Source organism: Eublepharis macularius, chromosome 4 (assembly GCF_028583425.1).
Source record: "Eublepharis macularius isolate TG4126 chromosome 4, MPM_Emac_v1.0, whole genome shotgun sequence".
Lineage (NCBI taxonomy): Eukaryota > Metazoa > Chordata > Lepidosauria > Squamata > Eublepharidae > Eublepharis > Eublepharis macularius.
In genome coordinates, this window is record NC_072793.1 from 172,619,228 (window position 1) to 172,638,884 (window position 19,657).

At 45.0% G+C, this 19,657-nt stretch overlaps 1 protein-coding gene across 1 annotated transcript; it reads left to right on the forward strand.

Moving 5' to 3' along the window:
- Window positions 1-2,995: 2,995 nt before the first annotated feature.
- LOC129328702 (zinc finger protein 345-like) lies at window positions 2,996-14,355 on the forward strand. The gene is made up of 5 exons (XM_054977940.1): window positions 2,996-3,195; window positions 4,753-4,838; window positions 5,312-5,438; window positions 11,554-11,652; window positions 12,527-14,355. Exons 2-5 carry the CDS (start codon window positions 4,776-4,778, stop codon window positions 14,230-14,232), a joined length of 1,995 nt encoding a protein of 664 aa, XP_054833915.1. The 5' UTR covers window positions 2,996-3,195; window positions 4,753-4,775; the 3' UTR covers window positions 14,233-14,355.
- The last annotated feature ends 5,302 nt before the right edge of the window (window positions 14,356-19,657 follow it).

Consider the following 19,657-nt stretch of genomic DNA (forward strand, 5'->3'; position numbering starts at 1 on the left):
GCATCATTTTAGAAAGTCAGGCGGCTGGGAGTGCTTGACCTCTTCAGGTAGGCTGTTCCATAAGGTGGGGGCCACCACAGAGAATGCACATCTACAGGCAGCTGTGGCTTTTGCCCAGGCGCAAGGGGTCACCTACAGAAGGCCCTGTTCAGAGGAGTGAAGCTGCCATGGTGTAGGGAGAGGCGGTCCCATGTATATGCTGGACCGAGGCCGTGAAGAGCTGTGATATCCAATTCCTTGAACTGAGTCCAGTTAACTTAGAGGGCAGACCTGTCTACAGAGCATTACAGTAGTCATCTCAATGTTACCATGGCATAGATTCATATTAGCCGTGTTGACATAAGAGACCACTTTCCAGGGTAGATTAAGTCTGTGGAGAGTATTTTTTGCAGCTACCTTACATTTTGTTGCTCAGTAACCACAGCTGTCAGGTATCAACGGAAGACCTCGACTGCATCCTATGATGATTTAGATAGTGAGATACGGAGTTGGGTTTCATCTGCATATTCATGGCATCCAATTCCATAGCTACAAATGGGTTTTCCTAAAGGCTTTACCCTTCTGCCCCTCCCTGATCAGGTGGGATAGCCAATGGGCTAAGAGCTGGAGTGCCACCCTGGCCCAACTCTCCTCCCAGATAGACCTACTCCTTTCAGTGTCTGCAATACCTCCTCAGTATCGATCCCCCACCCCCGGGGAAATCTGAAGCACTCTCCTTCATTCTCAGACGTCTAGGCCTCAGTTGCTCCAATCCGTCAGTGGTTGATTTTGTGCCCTGAAGCTGGAAGAGCAAGAAAAGAAAGGAAAAGTGGAAAAGTGGAGATTGTATTGTATGGTGCTGATAAAAATCCATGTTAGAAAACTTCCTTTTAATTTTAGAAAAATGACCTATGGTTGCTTCCCTTCAGATCCAAGTGTACTGATGGATGGGTTTAGCAATGCCCATTTCCTCGTAAGTTAATTCCTTTCTGGTTTAATGAGGCTTTCTCTGGTAGTATGCAGAAATCACTACAAAAAATTCTCCAGCAGCAGCATAAAGGCTGTGTTAGGGTTGATTTTTATTCTTCCTTTGTCCAGTGGGCAGTATATATTTCCACTGAATAAGTAGACAGGGAATAGCTGTATTTTGCATGCCTGCTAAGAATTAAGGAGTCCAGCTGATTTCAAGTCTAGAGATCAAATTTTGTTACCAAAGAAAACTCTCAGATGCTGTTCAGCATTTAGTGTTCCAAAAGGGGACGTGGTTGTTGAATTGGCAGATATTCAAGCAGACCTTATGAAGCTGCAGAACAAACTGGTAAGAACCAACCCCTCTGCCTCAATGGGAAGAGCTGGAATCCAACTGGCTCTTTCTGTGCTTCCCCCTGGAATGTCTGTCTGGCCATTATCCACTTGGTACACCTAGATTTTGGAGGACTGCTCTTATTAGCAGCCAGTTTGGTGTAGTGGTTAAGAGTGCAGGACTCTAATCTGGAGAACTGGGTTTGATTCCTCACTCCTCCGCTTGAAGCCAGCTGTGACCTTGGGTCAGTCATAGCTTCTAGCTCTCTCAGCCCCACAGGGTGTTTTGTTGTGGGGATAATAATAGCATACTTTGTAAACCACTCTGAGTGGGTGTTAAGTCATCCTGAAGGGCGGTATATAAATTGAATGTTGTTGTTGTTGTTGTTAAACTTCGGTACTATGTGGGTTCGAAATTTTGAAAGCACCAGTTGTAGCTGTCCAAAGACATTTCCCAGTGTTTTAGCATTTGGGAAAGAGACTTCTGTGGGCATATTGCCAGAAAATCCTGCATTTTCTAATCTACATTTTCCCTCATAGCATAGCACAATAACAAATTAAAAGGGTGGGAAATCTGGAAAATACTTTATAGAAAACAATGTAACACCCAGGCAATGTGGCACTTAGGGAAGAGATTCAAAGAAATATCCCAGAGAAATGTATTGTACTAAGGAAACCAACAAATGTTTTTTTATTATAGAAAAAAGGGGGAAATTATAGGTGGAGCCACCTTTCTCCTGAACAGGCACCCAAAGCAGCCCTACATCTTTCCCCTGTCCTCCATTTCACCCTCAAAACAAAACAAAACTGTGTGAGGTAGGCCTGCCTGAGAGGGTATGAGGGCCCCAAGTCAGCCAGCAGCTTTCCCTGGTAGAGGGGGGATTCGAACCTGGATCTCCTGGATCCCATGATGATATTTGAACTGTTACTCCGCAAAGGCTGTGATAGGTCAGGGAAGCTGTTATTTCCCACCCCCTATTCTAGCCTCCTCATAGGCAAACCTTGGCTTGTATTGGAGAAACTCTGGGCAGGTTGATCCAATTTCTTTCATGTTGCTATAGGAACTGCCACGGAAGCCAGTGGCCACTTTTGAGGCTTCCCACAGATGGATGGAGGAACAGAGACTTTTATTTCTGCTGTAAATTGCAATGTCTGGTGTACTGCAGCAGCAAGAAGGCAAGAAGAGCCTTCTATACAGGGGGCAGCAAGGATCACCTAGTTAAGACAGCGAGAGCAGCATCTCCCTTGTTTCCTGGGGGTCATTTCCTTGTCATGTCTCCTATTGGGCTAAACAGGGCAATATCTTGCTTCTTCTCTCTCCTGCCTCACTCTCCTCTCTCTTCTGCAAGGTGTAGTCAGATTGTCTCTGTTTCTTTCTCTCTTCTTCATTCTCAAGTATGCATTTCTTAAATAAACGTTTAGCCTCTTTAATCGGCCCAGCGTCACTTCTCTGCGTTATTTGACTCTATCAACAATTTCTTTAGTTGCCCCCTCCCAATAAAACAGGTGCAACGAAGCCACGTCCTTGTGCTGTCCTTCCACTGCAGCCCAGCACGGCCGCCACCCTGAGCGTCTCTTCGCTTTTCTATCTCCGGAGGCCACTCACTGCTGCGAGGGCCTCCAAGGGTTAAAGAGACAGAGGCTGCCGGCCTAGAGAGGTATGAGGGGCGATTGCCATTTCCTGCTCCTCCGCCCCCCTTGCAAAGCGCGGCTGAGGTCGTGCACGGCTGGGGGGCTGTTCTGGTGAGCTCAAAGGGGCTTTAGAGGCGGAGGAGAGAGATCGGCGGGGCTGCATTGCAGGACCCCAAGTGGACAGGCAGCGGGGGGAGAGCCTTCCTTCCTGCCCTGCTCCCCCCCGCGCGTCCCTCCTCCTGCATCAGAGAGAGCCGCTTTGTGCAAAGCCGAAGAAATCCAGTAAGAGGCGCCGGGGACGAAAGACCCGCAGGAGGGAGGAACAGCAAAGGGACCTTCTTGGCCTTTGGGACTGGGGAGGGGGCGATGGGCCAGGCTGGGGAGCTGCAGGATGGGGGAGAAGGATATGGCGGCGCGGGGGGGGGGGTCCTCTTCTTTTGAGCTTGGCCCCGGCAGGGCTGTCTTCTTAATCACTCCTTCCTCCTCATCCCTCCCCTTTGCCCTTTGGAATGAGCGGGTTAGAGGAGGCCCCTCTACTTTCCTGCCTCCCCCCTTTTATAATAAAGAGACTTGGACTGCAGCAAAATGGATTTTTTGTGGCCTGGAAGCCTCTTTTACAAAGGAAAAAAAGGCTCTCTGCTGTTTGCAGTTCTCGGGTTGAGTGCTTCGCTCTCCAGTTTTAGTAATGTAGTTTTTCACATTTCTTATAGGTCTTGTCTCACCTTTGTTTTTATTTGACTTATTTAAAACATTTCTATGCCACTTTTCCACCAAGGCAGTGAGCAACAGATGTTAAAAGATTTTAAATGTATTTATAAATACAATAATAACATAGGCATAAACACCCATGCATATTCAGGTAGGATGGCCACTAAGAGTTTTATCTTCTGACTTTGCAATCCCATCGTTTATAAAGCGTATTATTGCTTTGTAATAATAATAATCGTTTACAAAGCTTTTATTGTTTCTATTGAATTAGATAATTTTGTACCCCACCTCAAGTCTTATACTTTACTGGGCATTTGTGAAGAGGAGGGAGGTCTACCCAGGCTCCTTTAGATTATCAACCAGAATCGCTGGGTCTCTGCAGGGTCAGCTCTGCTGGATGGAAGAGAAGCAACACAATCCCTGTCTGGCCTTTGGGTAAATCTGAGTCTCAGGCCTGATTCATACATGTAGGCAAACAAGGAGGAACTGACTTGAAGAGATTTCGTGCACTATTTAAGGCACCTTTTCCAGGCAGGTGGGCTCAAGGTGACTTCATTTGAGACTCTGGGTGGAGGACTGTGCTTTGGGATTCTTCCATCTGTTAAAGTCTCCCTGCCATAGAAAATCCTCAAGGCAAGCACAGACAGAAGGGAGCAAAACATTTCCCCTGCTCTGCTAACTTTCTCTGTGCAGGGAGGTTTTCCTTCCTAGCTGGCAATCCATCCTCAGATCTCTGCCCGCCCTGCCCCCCCTCCAATTCAAGCACAATCTCCAGGTGGTACAGAGCAGGCCAGAAGGCCCAGTCATTCCCTCAGATGGGAAGAGACAGCAGTGTGGCTTCTAGCAGTGTCAGGGATTCATCTTTCATGAATGGATTTGTCGGGGTTGGGAGAGAAAATGCCCAGGAGGGGAGAGGGATAGATGAATAACGAAGCTGGGTCCTCACCCATAAAGCATGGCTAGGTTGGGGAGAGTTCTGGGGCCAAACACTCCTGAGCCTTCCCAGATCGAAAGCAATATTGAATTGTGTCCCAAAGCGAATCCGGAGAGAGATTCTCTGAAGGCACTGGTTCAGAAAATGAATGTGTCCCAAAAAAGGTTTCCCTTTCTCCTTCTTTTTCTCCTTCCCAGACAGCAGCAGGAGGACCCCCTTGATGGCTTCTCCACCATCTTCTCCATGTGGTGAAGCAAAAAGAGCCGCCATGCAGCCTGCTCAGGTATGGTGGGGAGGGGGTGTCATGGGGGAGATGTGCAGGGGAGGGCAGGGGGGCTTCATCCTCTTTCTGCCGGTCTTCCAGTATTAATCCAAAAAGCTTTATTTCAATAGTTCATCGCCTTACCAATACATCAACAACATCAGAATTATAATGCAACAATCACTGTGAAAACTCTAAAATACATGAGTCTTATAAACAATCATTAGGATCAGAACAAAATTTGAGTTAAAACTAACATCAGTACAAGCAATTCAGTCAGATAGTTGTCAAAATACACAGTAGCCACAGTAACAGTAGTTGATTTTGATAAGGCCTTTGTCACCCATACAACAAACTTCGCCGTTTGCTTCATTATCCCTTTACTTCTATCAGCATGTAATATAGTTAGCCTATTAATTTACCATCTCCATTTTTGTCCCACCCCCTCAATGAGCAGCACTCCCACGATGTAAAGAAATGCTTCCTTCTTCCAGAGTGACATGTCCTTTGAAGAGGTGGCTGTGTATTTCTCCCAGGGGGAGTGGGTCCTGCTGCGCCCAGCCCAGAGGGCTCTCTACAAGGAAGTCATGCTGGAGAATTTTGGGAACGTGGCCTCTCTGGGTGAGTGTCCTTTTCTTCTGGACTGTCTCCTTACTGCTGTGAGGAGTGACTGTAAGGAGATCCCTGATGTGGAAGGAGGACGTGGTCAAGCTGTTTCTCCTGGTCTCATATGATGATCTGTCAGGGGTGCCCTCTATCCCCCTTATTCTTTGCTATTTCTATTGAGCCCCTGGCCGAACAGATCAGAGCTATGGCTGTAGTTAAGGGAGTTACCATTAATAACCAAGATCACAAACTCAGCCTGTTCGCTGATTATATGGCAATATACATCACTGACTCCAAAAACTCAATAGCTGTTCTAGAATCAACAATCTCATCCTTTAGCTGAGTGTCAGGTTTCAAAATTAACTTCACAAAATCAGAACTTTTTCCAACTTTTATTTCATCACTAGCTAAAAAAACTCAAAGAAATATTACCCTGTAAATGGATTTACAAAAACTGGAGCTATCTAGGCGTTAAAATCCCACTTCAGTTAGGAAAACTGGAGGACTGTAACTACAATGATTTGAATAACAAAGTTAGCTCCATCCTTAAAGATTATAGCAAAATAAACCTAAATTGGAACGAAAAAATCAACTTAATTAAATCCTTTATTCTCCCCCTATACTCAATTCTACTTTAGAATACTCCCCATTCACGTAACTGACAAGGAAATTCAAAAATGGCAAACAAATTTAAATAATTGTATTTGGAAATACAAAAGACCCTAGATTAATCAAGAGACCATGACTAGATCAGCTAAAAGAGGAGGTGTCAGTTCTCAGTTCTTATACTATGGTAGGCAAACCTCTGGACTCCCACATCAAGCACACTGAAGGTCTTGTGTGAAAGGCTTTATTCCAGAAATAAGCATTGTCCATAGAAAAGATCCTAAGCTGACCAAGAGGTTGGTAGGAATAAACAAAAGACAGAAAGATCTGTGGAAATACATGTCCCCCCGCCCTCCCATCTCATTAGTATATCAGTGGCGGGAAAAATCCAGACAGAATTCTCAGGGAACAATCAAAACAAGTCTGGCCTACACATCTGTTTCCAAGGTTACAGTGTTTACACGGACAGTCTCAGAAAAGATAACAGGGTTCCCAAGCCTGTGAAAGGAAGTCAGGTTAAAACAACTGCCATATAATATCAAGGCACAACAAAGTAACATGGCAATCAATGCATAGTTATGGTATAGCAACTTAATGGCATGAGTGGGGTGCAGTCATGACAGGAGGATGATCAATTCCATCATTAAAACACCACTACATGGCAACTCGCCTAGCGAATTTACTGACCTTGTTTTATTCACAAGTTCAATGTGTCAATATTGAAAGATCCTACTATAGACCCAGGAATATCAGAGATATAATCTGGAACGCTCCGAATGAAAGATCTACTCCAAATAAATGCAATATGCCCTGCACTACCACACTGAGAATATGGGACAAAGAGAAGAAATGGCTTGCGCCTAAAATCTCACCTGTAACATCCTTCCTAGGACAAAGCTGGTTCCTGCCAGCTTCACAGCCTCATGAATATGACTGGTGGAGAGAAATACATAAATATAGATTGAAAGATATCATAAAACAAGGACATATCATAGAAAAATCTAAATTAGAAAAAGGCACCAACACTAAGCTTCCTGGGTTCCAGTATTTACAAGGACAACACCTATCTGGACACAAAGATATTAAAGAGGCTTTTAATAGATATCTTACTGATTTAGAAATAATTTTATACCAAGATCACATACAGAGAAAAGGCCTGACTATATCAACTGATCTCCAATAGAAGGAAGGATTTAATTCTGAAATATCAGACTCTGTGGGGCAGGGACTGAGGATTTAAATTTTTAGAAGCCCAATGGGATGGAAAGCTAAACCACTCAGTTCTAGAGCTATTAGGATTCAAACCCTTTCTTTTAAAACACTAGCTAGACAGTATAGGTATCCTTGTCAGCTTCACAAGATTAAGCAAAGCTACAGTCCACTGTGTTGGAGGAAGTGTGGCCAGCCAGGAAGTTTTATTCATCATTGGTGGAGCTGCCCGATTGTTCAAATTTACTGGGAGAAAATTCTTTTGCAAATTAAAGATAACACAGGCTACACAATCCCATCTCAACCCGAGCTTGTTCTTTTAGGCTTCTGGGAAGGTGACAGTATCCCAAAAATTGGAAAAGACTGTCAGGTTTTCTCCTGGGTGCTGTTGCTTCGGGCACCGAGGTACCTGCCATTGACACCGGGACACCGCTAGGGATTATGTAGGGTCCCACTTTGTGGAAGGAGGAAAGGTATGCACCCATGCACCCTCTCAAGCCACCAGCAAGCCCGCTCAACCTAGCCCTGCTCCTGTGTCCGCCCTCCTCCTTCTCCATCTTCTTTATTTGCTCACCCATTTTTCTCCATCCAACCTCCAACAACTCCTACTCCACTCCTCCTACACAACCCACCCCGTCCTGTGGGTGGACTTCCCTTATATCCTTTCCCTTATTCCTGGCTCCACCTGCCAGCCACAGCCCTTGTTTGCCCTCTAGCCCTGGCCTTGGTTGCCTCAAGCAGCTGCACCTGGGGTAGGTAGTCTGGCTGCTTTTGGGCAGTTACAGCTGTGCCCTCTTGGCTGGCTGCTGAGCCTCCTCTGCTCCAAACTTCAGGCCCCTGTGCAGCTACAGCAGTGCTCCCTTGGCTGGCTGCCAAGCCTCCCCTGCTCATAGCTTCCAGCTGGTCCCTATTATTCCCTTCCCCCCTGTTTGTAGGTTGGGGTGTGGCCCTGGGCTGTTTTTGCTGCCCTTCTTCCTCGACTGGAAAGTCTGCTGGCTGGCTAATTGCTGTCTGTCCCTATCTCTTGGGCCTTCTCCCTCAGCTCTGGTCCCCTCTTCGCTGTCCTTAGTCTCCCTTCCAGGGCTCCTCACCTTCCAGCAGAGGGTGGGGCTGGCTGGCTTCCACCTGTTCCATCTAACTCTCTGAGGCTTGGGTGTCCCTTCCCTTCCCTCTGTGGTTGGCTGGTTCCGGACTTGACTGTCTGTTGAGGCAGCTGGGCAGTTGTCTCCCAAGGGTCCCCCGTCCTCTTCTCTAGGTAATTCCGGAGGCTGGGCTGTGGACCCCGAACACAGACCTAATTTTGTTTTTGCTGGTGGCTGCCAAAATTATAATAGCATCCTCATGGAGTAAGGCCCTTTACCTCCTCTAGCACTGTGGTACAATAAAATATGGGGCCTCTTTATAACGGAAAAGCTTGCCGATCAGTCATTAGACAATCCTTGTTTCCAATCTAAGTTTGCTAACGTGGCTCCCTTACCTCAACTATATTATAACTGCAGACCAATCGCAGGTACCTGATGCCATGATTCACACAGTTCTGTCCATGCTTTGATATGCTCGTGTTTGCTATAATCAACTGAAATGTAAAGCTGATATTTATTGTGTTTTTTTAACAATTTTTATTGGATGGGTTGACATACAATTCATTCATATCTTACAGATACATTCCCCCATATATCCATAGATGCAGCCCACCCCCTCCCCTCCCCCCTTTTCTATGCAGACTCCCGACAGCACTACGACCCCATAGTTTCTTATCATTTGTTCTATATTGCTTTTCATTTGTCCCTATAGCTAGAGGTAAAATCCTAACTTATCATTTCTTGATACACTTCTATAACTATTAATAAACTAACAAAAAGCTGTCAATTACCCATAAATTATCCATACTCTATTACATCCCCTCTATTTCAATATAAATTGGTTTTTCTATCTCTCATTTCCTTTTCCCCTTATACTATTATTTAAAACCTATCTCCCCCTCCCCCCGGTTATTATTGTTTCTTACGTCAGTTACCTATATTTAATTAAACTCACTTAATTAACAAGTTAAGTTGGAACTGACAATTTGTTTCTTCAAAACATTCTATTTGTAGTTCCCATTCTTTTACACACATAAATTTTTTCAAAACATTCCATTTGTAGTTCCCATTTCTTTTACACATAAATTTGCCTTAATATTTTCCCAATCCTTTAATTTAATTTCTTCTCTAGTATAACATTTTAATTTAAAATTAACAATTTGACCTTTCACTTAATTCCTTCTACAATTTTGTGTATAAATTTACTTAATGTCAATTTACATAATTAATTATACATTACATTTCCCAATTATTCCATTTGTCTTAATTTACTAATTTCTTCATTTAACTTTTAACATTGCAATTTACATCATACATCCCAATTCTAAAAATAAAAAAAACTTCTAGCTTTAAACTATGGCCTTCGTCTTTTAAGTAACTCCCACTTGTAACTTGATTTTTGTATCCATATTGCTTTTCCAGGCTTTCTTCTTCACTTGAATTCTTCTGTCACTTAGTAGCTTCTTCTGCTTGAAATAACTGGAGATGGTTCTGTCTTTCATGCTTGTTGCTAATTCTGGCACTTGATTCTTTAAAGTTCCTAGTAGATCTTCATTCATTTCTTCTTGCAGATTCTGCACCATTTCTCCTTGCCTCTCGCATTTTTGTTGCTTGAATCCTGCTGTTCTGTATTCGATTTCTGCCACACAATCTTGAGACACTTGTTCTCCATCATTTACACTTGGTGGCACCTCAGTATTTTTTTGCTCCTCTCCTTGAATTGTCTGCCTAGTTGCTTGCACCTCATCTCTCAATTCCATTTCTGTTTTAAATATATCCTTAATGCTTTTAATTAGGCTTTCATTCATTTCACAAATAGATTGTATCAATGCTTTGTGACCCTCTACAACTTTTTCTCCCAGTGATTTTATAGCCGATCCCATGGCAGCCTGCCGTTCCTTCTCCACTCTCTTCAAGCTTATTCTAGATTCCTCCCCCACCCCGACATCTTTTTTATCTTTTGCTTTAAATATTCGTATTGTTTTAGTCTCACCAGATATCGGGCGGAGAGTCTCTATGATAGCTCTATGGTAGTTCAAAATGATGAATATCCTCTTCCTCCTGGCTTCTCGCTGCTATATCTCGCGTTATTTCTTCAGGGTCTTCTTTGCTGCTTTACTTCCTCCTTCTTGCTTTTCCAAATCAAGCCTCTCTAGGCAGTTCCACTCGCTATTCTTCTTGCATTCCGTTCTCTCGCGATGTTTACTCAGCCGTTCCTCCACCTCCTCCTCTTCTCTCACAGCCGGCTATCTTTCTCCAAACCGCAAGTATGTGTAAACAAAAATTATTTTCACTTCTTTTGCGCTTTATAGTCTATCAAATTTCAATTCTTCCTTCAAGATGCCTTGCTCCTGTCTTATTCTATCATCTCAGTCCACGATTTTCATTTTTAATAAAAATTTTCCTTCTCTTTTTAAGTCCGAAAGCCAGATAAAGATCTTTTACCTCAGTTTGTTCCGTTTGGGTCTTTCGTGCTGCCTCTTTCGTTGCCAATTAGCCAAATCTGGTTCTGAAGCTTGGGTCCTGGCGACCTTATGCCAAACAATGACTCAAAGAGTGCTGCAGAGATGTTAGCTCGTCCTTCTTCGAGAGTACCTCAAAGCGATGTGGGAGATCCTTCATCCAGGACCCTCCCTACTGCCGAGATCTCGCTCTCTCTGGAACTTGTAGCGTTCTGGCTCCTCTCCTACCTGGAGGGGAGTGGCAGCCGGTGATCTGAGCACCTGGCCTGCCCAAAACAGTCACTCTTGACGGTCCAGCTCCCTGGACCATGTCAGCCCACCATTAGCCAAACTGGAAGTCTCCGCTGATATTTATTGTTTTGATTGGTGCCAGTTTTTGCTATGTTACGGTCTATAAATAGTGTTGTCACATAATGTGTTACAGTTATGAGTGTTGGATTGAATTGTTTGGTTTAACTTAAAATGGAAAATAAAGTTTGTAAAAAAAAATGATGATCTGTCTGGGCTGAGATGTGTTTGTGAAGGGAACTTTGCAGGCTTCCCATGACACTTGAGTTCTCAGCTGGCATTTCCGTCTGAGCTTGACAGGGAGTAGGAACAGAATTTCCAGGGCCAGATAGATTATTCTTGGCCCCCCTACACCCCACTGTTTCTGTTTTTCTGTTTTTAAAAACCTTGAATTTTTGTTAGCAATTTTTGTATTTCTGGAGGGTTGGAATTGCAGGAGTTATGGGCATCCGAAGGATCATAATTCTGTCTCTTCCCCCTCAGTGAAAGGACCTCCAATGGCCAAGCCTGACCTCATATGCTGGCTGGAAGAGGAGAATGAGGAGTTTCCCCAGGGCTGTGTCAAAGAGGAGGGAATGGCAGGTAAGTGCTTCAGTCTGCAATACGATTAAGTTGCCTGCGCTTCCTTCCAAGGGCTGGTGAATTTCTGTGGTCTTCTCTTTTCTCCCAGTTTCTTCTCCTCAAAAGAGCTTGGAAGAGTTGCAAAGGCTGAAATGGTGGCTGTGGGTCTTGAAGACAGGGCAGTAGGCAACTTCCTTCTCCTGAGATGAATCACCTTTTACAGATCTAGATCAGTCTTGTCCTCTCCAAATGGCAGGGGGTTTCAGGCACTGCTGTTTCCCAGCCCTGTTTCCCCTGAGATCCCTTTGACTTGAGATGCTACTACTTCGTTCGGGGTTGGTGTACCTGCAAAGCAAAGCGTGTTATTTTACTGCAGAGACATGACCCAACAGAATGGCAGGCAGTGTTCATGTGAACCCATTTGACCTCCCAGTGCAGCAGACTTCTCCAGTCTACCTAAGTCTTCCCATCTCGGAGTGTCAAGGGCTCTCTTTCAAGGCCCTTTCCCTGCTGCATTTTCTAAGATGTTCTTCATACTGGAGATGCCAAGGATTGATCCAAGGGCTATTGTTTAGAAAGTACATGCTTGACTGCAGAGACCTAATCCAAAACAACTCCAGGGAGCATTCATATGAACCCATTTTAACTCCTCTTCTCCCCCGCCAATCAGCACCAATTAGGTACTATTTTCCATTATATAGCTACAAATGCCAGATTGGTCAGATTGGTCAGATTGGTCACAGGACCAAAAAATTCCTAAAAAGAATTTTGAAAGCGTGTAAAGACTCGTCTTAAAGCACATTGTTTGCAGCACTTAGTTTAGTTCATTAGCTAAGTAGCAAGTTTTGTTCTTTTTCACCATATTCATACCAAATTTTTCTCTTTTTTTCGGCAGGAAATATGTGGGAATCAGTGCAAGAAAAGAAAGAACAAATCGTGGTGGAGACAAGACAGACATATTCAGATATAAATGAGAATTTTGAGAATGGTAATACCCTGAGAAAGCAGGAGGGGAAACACCCATGTAGTACTTCTTTTCTTTTAAAAGATGATGACTCTCATGAAATTCTACTACTTCCAAAAATATACAAAGAAGAGAATAGGAACATGCACCCTGAAAGCAACAAAAAAACCCCTGACAGATCAGACATTCCTGTCTATTGGAACACCCATAACATAAAGAAAATGCATAAAAGCCTGAAGTGTGGTAAAATCTTTGGGCAGAAATATAACCTAACTTCCCACAAAAGAATTCTTACAAGGGAGAAGCCATATGAATTCTTAGAGTGTGGGGAAAGTTTTGCTCAGAGTCAAAGATTACACACAGTGGAGAAACCATATAAATGCATGGACTGTGGGAAAACATTCAGTCAAAGTGGAAGCCTTACTTGCCATCAAAGAATTCACACAGGGGAGAAGAAATATAAATGTAATGTATGTGGTAAAAGCTTCAGTCGCAGTAGGAGCCTTGGTTTCCATCTAAGAATTCACACAGGGGAGAAACCATATAAATGCCTGGAGTGTGGAAAAAGCTTCAACAATAGTGGAAACCTTACACGCCATCAACGAATGCACACAGGGCAGAGACCGTATAAATGCCTGGAGTGTGGAAAAAGTTTCCGTCGGAGAGGACACCTTACTCGCCATCAAAGAATGCACACAGGAGAGAAGAAATATAAATGTATTGAATGTGGTAAAAGCTTCAGTCAGAGTGGAACCCTTGCTTTCCATCTAAGAATTCACACAGGGGAGAAACCATATAAATGCCTGGAGTGTGGAAAAAGCTTCAACAATAGTGGAAACCTTACTTGCCATCGAAGAATACACACCGGAGAAAAACCATATAAATGCCTAGAGTGTGGAAAAAGCTTCAGCAATAGTGGACACCTTACTCGTCATCAAAGAATGCACACAGGAGAGAAAAAATATAATTGTATTGAATGTGGTAAAAGCTTCAGTCAGAGTGGAACTCTTGCTTTCCATCTAAGAATTCACACCGGGGAGAAACCGTATAAATGCCTGGAGTGTGGAAAAAGCTTTAGTTGCAATGGAAGCCTTACTTCCCATCAAAGAATTCACACAGGGGTGAAATCATTTCAATGCCAGGAGTGTGGAAAAAGCTTCAGTCATCGTGGAAGTCTTAAATATCATCAAAGAATTCACACAGGGGAGAAACCATATAAATGCTTGGAGTGTGGAAAAAGCTTCAGACACCGTGGAACCCTTACTTTCCATCTAAGAATTCACACAGGGGAGAAACCGTATGAATGTGAGGAGTGTGGGAAAAGCTTCAGTCGTGGTGGAAGCCTTATTTCACATCAAAGAATTCATACAGGAGTGAAACCATTCCAGTGCTTAGAGTGTGGAAAGAGCTTCAGGCAGGCCTCTCACCTTAGTCAACACCGAAGAATTCACACAGGGGTGAAGCCATATAAATGCCTGGAGTGTGGGAAAAGCTTCAGTAAGAATAGAAGCCTTACTTCCCATCAAAGAACTCACACAGGGGAGAAACCATATAAATGCATGGTCTGTGGAAAAACCTTTGAGAAAAGTGATTCCCTTGCTACCCATCAAATAATTCACTCAAGGGAGAAACAATAGTAATGCCTGGAGTGTGGAAAGATATTACGTCCAAGCAAATTGGATTAGAGCCAAAAGAAATGCAATGTAACTTTATAATACACTCAACATAACACAGGAAGAATGTGTGAAATGTTTTGCAATTAAAACTACAGCCCTGTTTTCTTTATGAAAATGGTATCCTATAACATAATTCTCTTAGCGGGTTTCCGACGACTCTCAGGGATTCCATAGCACAGGTGCAGTAGAGCGCCCTTAGCAGGGATAAGCGAAGAGTCACATCCGCCTGCTGCCATGGATCAGGAACCAAGGAGGCCAGAACAGCTACTGCCAGGCTCATGAGCTTGCCAGAGTCCTGCCTCCCCCCTCCCTGCTTCTGGCCTTCCCACTGGCCTGAGGGGCACTGAATTGCCCCGGCCAGCTGCCTCCCACCCCCACCTTCCCACCAGCCCAAGGGGTGCTGAATTGCCCCGGCTGGCCATCTCCTGCCCCCCAGCCCCACCTTCCCACTGGCCCGAGGGGCCCTGACTCGTCCCGGCTGGCCACCTCCTCCCCCCACCCCTGCCTTCCCACCGGCTGGCTGAATCACCCCGGCCGGCCCCCTCTCCCCCGCCTTCTGTTTTTTAAAAAAATTTTTTAATTAATTTTCAAAAAGAGCAGTATTAACAAAACAATAACTGACTTCAAACACCAAGTTAACAACAATTGTTATGTATCCATCCACTTAATGAATATAAAGTATAAGTAACATTATAATACATTAATAAGTAGAGCAGTTATAACTCAAGAAAAATATATTATATCCCCTTCATCAAAATCCATCAATTTAGATTTCTGGATTTATGATTGCATAATAAGGTAATTTTGAAACTAACAAATCATTTTTAGATAAGAAATCCAGGAAGGGGTACCATTTTGCATTAAAATCTGTAGATTTAGAGGGATTCATTAATAGCTGTATTCTCTGTTATTTTCTCCATTATAAGCTGTTCCCACACCTTCAAATACTATGTGTTAAGGTTTCCCCCGCCTTCTCACTGGCTCAAGGGGCACTGAATTGCCCTGGCCGGCTGCCTCCTTGCCCCTACCCCCGCCTTCCCACTGGTCAGCTGAATCGCCCCAGCCAGCCGCCTTCTCCCCTTTTCCCCTGCCTTCCCAGTGGCCCGAGGGGTGCTAAATTGCCCCGGCTGGCCGCCTCCTTGCCCCCACCCCCGCCTTCCCACCGGCCGGCTGAATTGCCCTGGCTGGCCGCCTCTCCCCCCCCCCCGCCTTCCCACCAGCCCAAGGGGTGCTGAAGCACCCCGACCCGTCGCCTCTTCTTCCTTCCCCCCTCCTGGCTTTCCCCCTGAGAGCTGACCTACCTTCTTCTTTCTTGGCTACTACACAGGTAGACCTGGCCTCTGGATCCACAGAGGCCAGGTATACCTGCCATAGTTCTGCTGCCGGTGTACACCTGGCCTTTGTACTCCTAGAGGCCAGGTCTACTGCCCATAGCATTGCCAGGCAGCTGTATGAGTGCACTAGGGCCACTGCCGCCCCCTGTCGGTAGTGCTCCCTGCCTCTGCAGCCAGCTGCAAGTTGCAGGAGCTCGCCAGGGCTCTTGATGCCCCCACCACAGTGCTCCCCGCTCTGCAGCCAGCTGTGGGGACGAATCTGGTGGCTGTGGGTCACAGGAGCATTCCAGGGCTCTTGCCGCCCTGGCAGCACTTCCAACTTCTGGAGCTGCCCGATGTGGCCCATGGAGGCAGCAGAGAGGCCCAGCAAGGCAGCACTGCCTTCCCAAGGCCCCACAGCAGGGCCCTGCTAAATCAGTTTTCTAGAGCCCGTTGTATTTTTTCTCACCACGGGCTCTGTTTCTAGTCTTCAATAATGGGTTTTACACATTCTGGAATGTTTGGTCATTCCTGAGCTCATCAGGCAGACCATGCCCCCAAGTGGCAGTGACAAAAAGGAATGCTTTTCTATGGGCAGAACTGGCACCTGGATCTGAGTCTGCAAAGTAATCGGCATTGGAGCAATTCCAGAATGTGTTTAATGTGTAGACTGTGCCCTAAGCCTGATAATTATTGACTAGTGGCTTTGTGCACCAGCTGGAGTTTTTGACTTCAAGGGCAGACCTATCTAGAGTGTATTCCAGGAGTTTAGCTGCAGGCTTACTGTGGTTTGGATCCATGTGGTCAACCTTAGGAGCCATTTTCAGTGGATAAAACAGGATAAAATACAGTAAACAGCAGGGTTTCACTGGTACCTTAGAGACCAACCAGATTGTCAAAGGGAGTCAAAGCTCCATTCTTCAGATACAGGGATGGGCGATCCTTGATCCTTTATATCCTAGTCTGGAGCTGGGTGGGGTGCAACAAAGAAAGGAGTCAAGACGTGAAGATGCAGCTTCTTTAGATGATGAGGACGAGAGAGTGGGAGAAATGGCTCTCTGCTTTGCAGTTTCAAGGCTGCACCCATTGCTGCACGTCCCACTTTTCGCTCATGGCTCTCCCGTGCTCTCTAGGGATGAAAGGATATACTTCTGCTCCCTCCCCTTACTCCACCGTGGTAGAGCTTAATGCGAATAGGATTTAACGCAGGCACAGAGACCAGACTTTCCAAATACAAAGACTATTTAAGAAAGAAGCACAGAGCATACTCATGATCTGTAATTGCGATCGGAGTCAGCAATGACAGCAAGAAAATTGGTATAAACCACAATTGCTTTTCCCCTGTTTCTGGACATACCCTAAAGATGATAAGAAACATAATGCTCTTCATTCATGGAGTCAGAAGCTTTAGAAATAATCCATTAGCTTTGTTGGGAGAGGAGGATTCTGCAGTGTCCCTTTCCTCAGGTTTCAGAGGGGGACAAACGAAAGAGTTAGAAAGAGAGGTTAGGACAGTTTGTCTACTGTTTACTGCTCTGATTGTCCTTTGATATGTAAATTGCTATTCTCAGACTTTCCTCCTCCCTCCCTCTCACTTCTTTTCCTGGCTTTGTTCCAGGCAACACCTTTCTCCTTCTCCTCCCTCCATCTTGACAGCATGGATGCAGGCCTTGCCCGAGCATCCATGTCCATCCTTAGACTAGATGGGTAGTTAGGACCTGTCTCTCCTCCTTTCCTATCCGAGTATGGAGTTCCTACAATAAAGAACTCTCATTTCTTTTCTAAATATAAAGCAGGTGTATGGTTTATTATTTTCTGCACACACACCAGCCAGCAAAACCAGATCACAACCACCTATAATCATGCTTCCTATGCCAAATGATAGATGTAAAAGTGCACAGCCGATTACTTCCCTTCACATCCAAGTAAATTGGTGGAGGGGTTTTGCCATGCACATTTTCTCAGAAGCTGGTTCCGTTTTGGTTCAACGAGGCTTTCTCTGGTAGGTGAGTGCACAGAAATCACTACAAAAAAACCTCTAGCAGCATTCAAGTCTCTGTTGTGATTGATGTTTATTTTGTGGGATAGGCAGTATATCTATTGAATAAGTAGCTAGACCTTCAAATTTCAGTCATACTTTGCCGGCTTGGTGGGAGTTATTAAGGAGTGCAGCAGATTTCAAGTCTAAAGGTAAAATTTTGCTACCAAACAAAACTCTCAAATGCTGCTAAGCTTTTAGTGTTCCAAAAGTAGATGTCGCTGTTGAATTGGCTGGTGCTCAGACAGACCTTATGAGGCTGCAGAATGAACTGGATAGAACCAACCCCTCTGCCTTGATGGGAAGAGCTGGAATCCAACTGGCTCTTTCGGTGCTTCCCCCTGGAATGGCTGTCCAGCTGTTATCCCCTTGGGACACCTAGATTTTGGAGGGCTGTTCTTGTTAAACTTAGTTACTATATGGGTTCAGAAGCCTAGCTTTGAAAGCACCACTTGTAGCTGTTCAAAAACGCTTTCCATTATTTTAGTATGTGGGAAAGAGTCCTTTGTTGGCATGTTGTCAGAAAATCCAGCATTTTCTAATCTACATCTTCCCTCATAACATAGCACAATAACAAATTAACAGGGTGAGAAATTGGCAAACTGGTCCATAGGGAAGATGGGGGATTCGAACCTGGCTCTCTTTGATCCCAGGATGACATTCTAGGTGTTACATCACAGAGGCCGTGATAGGTCAGGGAAGCTGTTATTTTCCTGCCTCCTTTTTTGTCAGAGAGTGGAGTGGAGGGGATGTTTTCCAGTCCTGCCTGCACATTCCATCCTCCTCCTGGGCAAACCTTTGCTTCCATTGAAAACTCCGGAGTGACGTCTGGGAGAAACTCCTTGCAAGGATGTTCCAATTCTTTCCATGTTTGCTGCAGAAACTCCTGTGATGTTCCTGAAGTCAGTGGCCAGCTTTGAGACTCCTGACTTCTTTTTTGTCATGCCACAGACAGATGGAGGGGCAGAGACATTTATTTATTTACACCAGTTTGGTGGTGTGGTTAAGAGCAGCAGGACTCTAATCTGGAGAATCGCCACTCCTCCACTTGAAGCCGGCTGGGTGACCTTGGGTCCAACACCACAGCTCTCTCAGAGCTCTCTCAGCCCCATCCACCTCACAGGTTGATTATTATGAGGATAATAATCACACACTTTGTAAACTGCTCTGTGGGTGTGAAGTTTCCCGGAAGAGTGGGATGTAAATGAATGTTGGTTTTGTTATTTATATTCTCCCCCTCCCATTAAAACAGGGGCAATGTAGCCGCATCCTTGTGATATCCCATCTTATTTGACGTGTAGGGACATTTCTCGCTGGCCTTTTCCTCGGAGCCTCCTTTACTCTGGAGAAGGCAGCTTCGACTTTAATAACATAATAATAACATTCGATTTATATACCGCCCTTCAGGACAACTTACCACCCACTCAAAGCAGTTTACAAAGTATGTTGTTATCCCCACAACAGTCTCCCTGTGAGGTGGGTGGGGCTGAGAGAGCTCTGAGAGAGCTGTGATTGACCCAAGGTCACCTAGCTGGCTTCAAGTGGAGGAGTGTGGAATCAAAACCGGCTCCCCGGATTAGATAAAAAAAAATAACTTGCTGAACTCATTGCCACAGGATGTAATACTACTGCTAGAATGAACAGCTTTGAAAAAGCATTAGATTAATACAGAGAGAGCAGGTTTACCTGTGGCTGCTAATGGTTCTATGCAGGTCTGGCTCTCCAAGAATGTTCACTTCTGACGGCTAGTCAAGATCAAGATCGATCTTTCATATTCAAAGATACATAGTGTTCTTAACCACTTCACCAAACTGGCTCCCCCTTTCGAAAGCTTCCCCCTGGAGATCTCGTTCCTCTATTGGGCACCGCAGGACTCCAGTCCTGCTCTCCCGCTGCAGCCCAGCTCGGCGGCCGACCTGACATTCCCTGCGCTTTTCTACTTCTTGGAGCCATTAACCGCCGCGAGGCCCTCCAAGGGTTAAAGCGACAGAGTCCGCAGTCCTAGAGAGACACGGGGGGGGGGGGCGGAAATTGC